This window comes from Myotis davidii, unplaced genomic scaffold, assembly GCF_000327345.1.
Source record: "Myotis davidii unplaced genomic scaffold, ASM32734v1 scaffold478, whole genome shotgun sequence".
NCBI lineage: Eukaryota > Metazoa > Chordata > Mammalia > Chiroptera > Vespertilionidae > Myotis > Myotis davidii.
This window is the reverse complement of record NW_006289570.1, coordinates 1,102,369-1,105,764: the sequence shown is the minus strand read 5'-3', so window position 1 is coordinate 1,105,764 and position 3,396 is coordinate 1,102,369. Positions and strand designations below refer to the sequence as shown.

General features: G+C 48.6%; 1 protein-coding gene across 1 annotated transcript in view; it reads right to left on the bottom strand.

The window, feature by feature from the left end:
* The window catches only part of SGSM1 (small G protein signaling modulator 1), a 107,355-nt gene that overhangs the window by 35,254 nt on the left and 68,705 nt on the right, over positions 1–3,396 (bottom strand). The window contains exons 4-6 of the mRNA XM_015562823.1: positions 3,003–3,078; positions 1,507–1,669; positions 1,018–1,170 (exon numbers count right to left, since the gene is read on the bottom strand). Of these exons, the coding sequence (XP_015418309.1) occupies positions 1,018–1,170; positions 1,507–1,669; positions 3,003–3,078 (392 nt within the window). The remainder of the gene's footprint in view (positions 1–1,017; positions 1,171–1,506; positions 1,670–3,002; positions 3,079–3,396) is intronic.

Below are 3,396 nucleotides of genomic sequence, written 5' to 3'. Positions count from 1 at the left end.
GTGGCAGTAATCCCTATCCCACTTACCAAAAGAGAAAATAGACACAGAGCAGCTAAGTGATTTTTCTACAGCCATATGGTTGGCGGCTAGTAGACCGTGGGCTTAACTCACTGGAGAAGAAAGATCAACAAAATCTCAAGATCCTATAACCCATTCCAAATGCGAAGACCCCGCATTGCTACTAAACACCTGATGATTCCCAAGGTTCTAATCTAGGCCAGTTCAGATTCAAATGTCCAGACGACCTCATATCCCAAAAGATGGGGAGATTATTAGATATCTCTCTCTCTATCTCTCTCTCTCTCTCTCTCTCTCTCTCTCTTTCTCTGGCTGGAAAGGAGTACTGGCCACGAGGAATCTCAAACTATATATTCTTCAGGGCTTCCCACTGCTCTTGGCATAATATGACAGGTAAAAGCAATGTATCCCCAACATCTAGGTTAGTGCCCGGTACATAGTAGATGATCACTAAATACTTATTTGGATGAATACATGGATACAGGGATAAATGCTTGCCAAGAGGACTCATACTATAAAACCTTTACATCAGGTAATTCTGAGCCAGGAGAGAAGATGTAGAAAGAGTCATTATTCACTTCCAAAATGACTAACTCCCTTTCTCGTCTCTTCTTCGAAGTGGCAGTAATCCCTATCCCACTTACCAAAAGAGAAAATAGACACAGAGCAGCTAAGTGATTTTTCTACAGCCATATGGTTGGCGGCTAGTAGACCGTGGGCTTAACTCACTGGAGAAGAAAGATCAACAAAATCTCAAGATCCTATAACCCATTCCAAATGCGAAGACCCCGCATTGCTACTAAACACCTGATGATTCCCAAGGTTCTAATCTAGGCCAGTTCAGATTCAAATGTCCAGACGACCTGTATTTAGTAACTTTAAATCAAGTGCACATCAATTGGGGCAAAAAGAAAGTGGCTTTGTGGAAGGGGTGCAATTTCAAATACTGCCAGCAGGTGGAGGCAGAGTGCACCCAGGTGTCTGGTCTTTGCCGCTCACCTGCTATTTTCCACAAGGTAATGCACAATTTTGTCCAGGACCTTCTCAAACAAGGCCGTGCGGATCCACAGGTGCTTGATGGCAAGTGGGGACAGGTTGGGTAGCTTCGGCAGCTTCCGCACATTCTCCTGGAGGCCCTGGATCTGGTTTCGCCTTTGAGACCAGTAAGGAAGGAGAAAAGATATTCACCAAAAAGGAAAATCCAAGAGGATCCATATGCAAATGGGAAAATGGTCAACCTATCTAGGAAATAAAGAAATGGCAACTAAAACCATATCGCTCTTGGCAAATGGTAAAGAGTTGAACAAAATAATACTCAGTGAGCATGAAGTGGTGGTAAAAAGAGATAATTTCATACACTGTTGATGGGTAAGCTAGAATCTCATACTGATATATATATATACACACACACACTCATACACACACACACATATATTTCTCTCTCTCTCTGCTAGAAAGGAGCGCCTGTACACCATGCTCTGCACTCACGCGTTCTCTATCAGCTGCTCCAGGTCCTGGACCTTGCGGCTCAGCTCGTCAGCTGGCGGGAAGCTCTTGCCCACCTTCATGAAGAGAGCCGCGATCTTGTTGCTGCGCAGGAAGCCAGCCGCCCGCCGCCGCAGCCCGTGCAAGACGCAGGCCTCCACAGCCGCTGCAGAGACAATGGTCAGCAGGCCCTGCCCTGCCCATGCTCCCCAGCGCCCAGCTCAGACACACGGGCACCTGGGAAAGCGGGGGGGGGGGTCCCCCAGAATCACAGGTTTGTGACAACATCACAGGGAACAGCATGTATGCCTCTCCACCTTCAACCCCCTCAAAAGGGAGAAGGAGAGCTTAGTGGCTAACCCACACTCACAGCTCAAGGTCAGACCACCTCTCTCACATCCTTTCCCAGCCCCTCCCCAGCTGCGTGACTTAGGCAATGCCTTCCCCTTCCTGAGTCTATTTCCTCAGCTGTAAAATGGGGACAGTACGACCATTAACCTCATAAGGTTGCTGTTCGGATGAGGTGGCAAAAATGCCTGAAAAGCACTTAGCACAGAGCCGGGGACCTATGAGTGCTTTCCGACTGTTACCTATTCCTCCTGTTAATGGGGGAGGGGAGACTGGACCACAGGACTGTTGAGCATCATCTGTGTTAAGGAACCACATCATCATCATCATCATCATCCCTACTGAGACTCCAGGAACAGCTGACATGATAACATTATAACAGGACCCTGGTGGCGTCCCCAGTCATCTGAACAGAAGCTTCATGGAGCTAAGACCAGGAGAGGGAAATTACAGCATGTCCTTCCTTACGAGACACTCCAATCATGAAATAGCTTTTGGGGGAGAAAAAAAGAAACATGTCTGCTTGTATGTACACACTCATTATGAGCTGAATCCTGACTTCAGGGGCACGCACAACACGTGTCCCTCTAGCCATTTGGAATGCACAGTAAGAAGCTGGCAGTGAGGTTATTTCGGGAACCTTGTGAGCGGAGCTGGTTCAAGGAGAGCAGTGAGTCACGCTCTGAGCGCTGGTCCTGCCTCCTTTGCTGAGCTAGCTAGACGGGATCCCTTAGGACCTCAGGATGTGTCCACAGCTCTTCATTCCGTTTTTTAAAAGTCCCCATCCGTCCTCTCCTTTTACTTGGCACCAGCCATAGGCAGAGTGAGGAAAGGACATGAGTCCATTCCTCAGATGCAAGACCCCTGTCACCTGGGACAGGGTCAGTGTGAACTGAGCCCCCAGCAGGGGAAGCCAGGCCTCCAATGTTAACCATGATTCCCTCTTCATGGGGTCCAGAGGTCATGCTTAATTTCCTCTCTAAACTTTTCTGTATTTCCCAATTCCCTAATGAAGGAATCCAAAAATACCTTCAAAGTTACAAAGCAAAAAAAAAAGAAGTGATGTGAGAATCCTTGCTCAAACACGCCCCCCCCAAGGGAGCCCCCCAGAGGAAGAAGCCACTGTTCAAGGCCATGGGCCACAGACTCACCACAGAAGGAGATGATGTGGCTGCTATCTTCGTGGACAAACTTCCGTGTGACGGCCTCCTCCATGATCTGCTTCACCTGGAAGGCAGAGGCAGCTGGAGGGGAGACCCCAATGCGACCTGGGGTGCAGACACCCCTGGGGCCTTCACAGGCTGTCTGGAGAATTTTGATAACTGCTTTCCTTCTACACCCTGTGCACCGTGTCTTCTGTAGGTCCAAGCCCTGTGGCCTGGGATAGCTGCACCCTTCACATTTTACTGCATCATTCTTTCAGGTTCCTTGCATGGCAGGCTTCTTCTCAGGTGTCACACAAGATGTCATCTCCTTCCCTGACCACATCATCTGAGGCAGCCCTCCCGCCTCCATCCATCCCATTCTAGAAAGAATACTCAAATT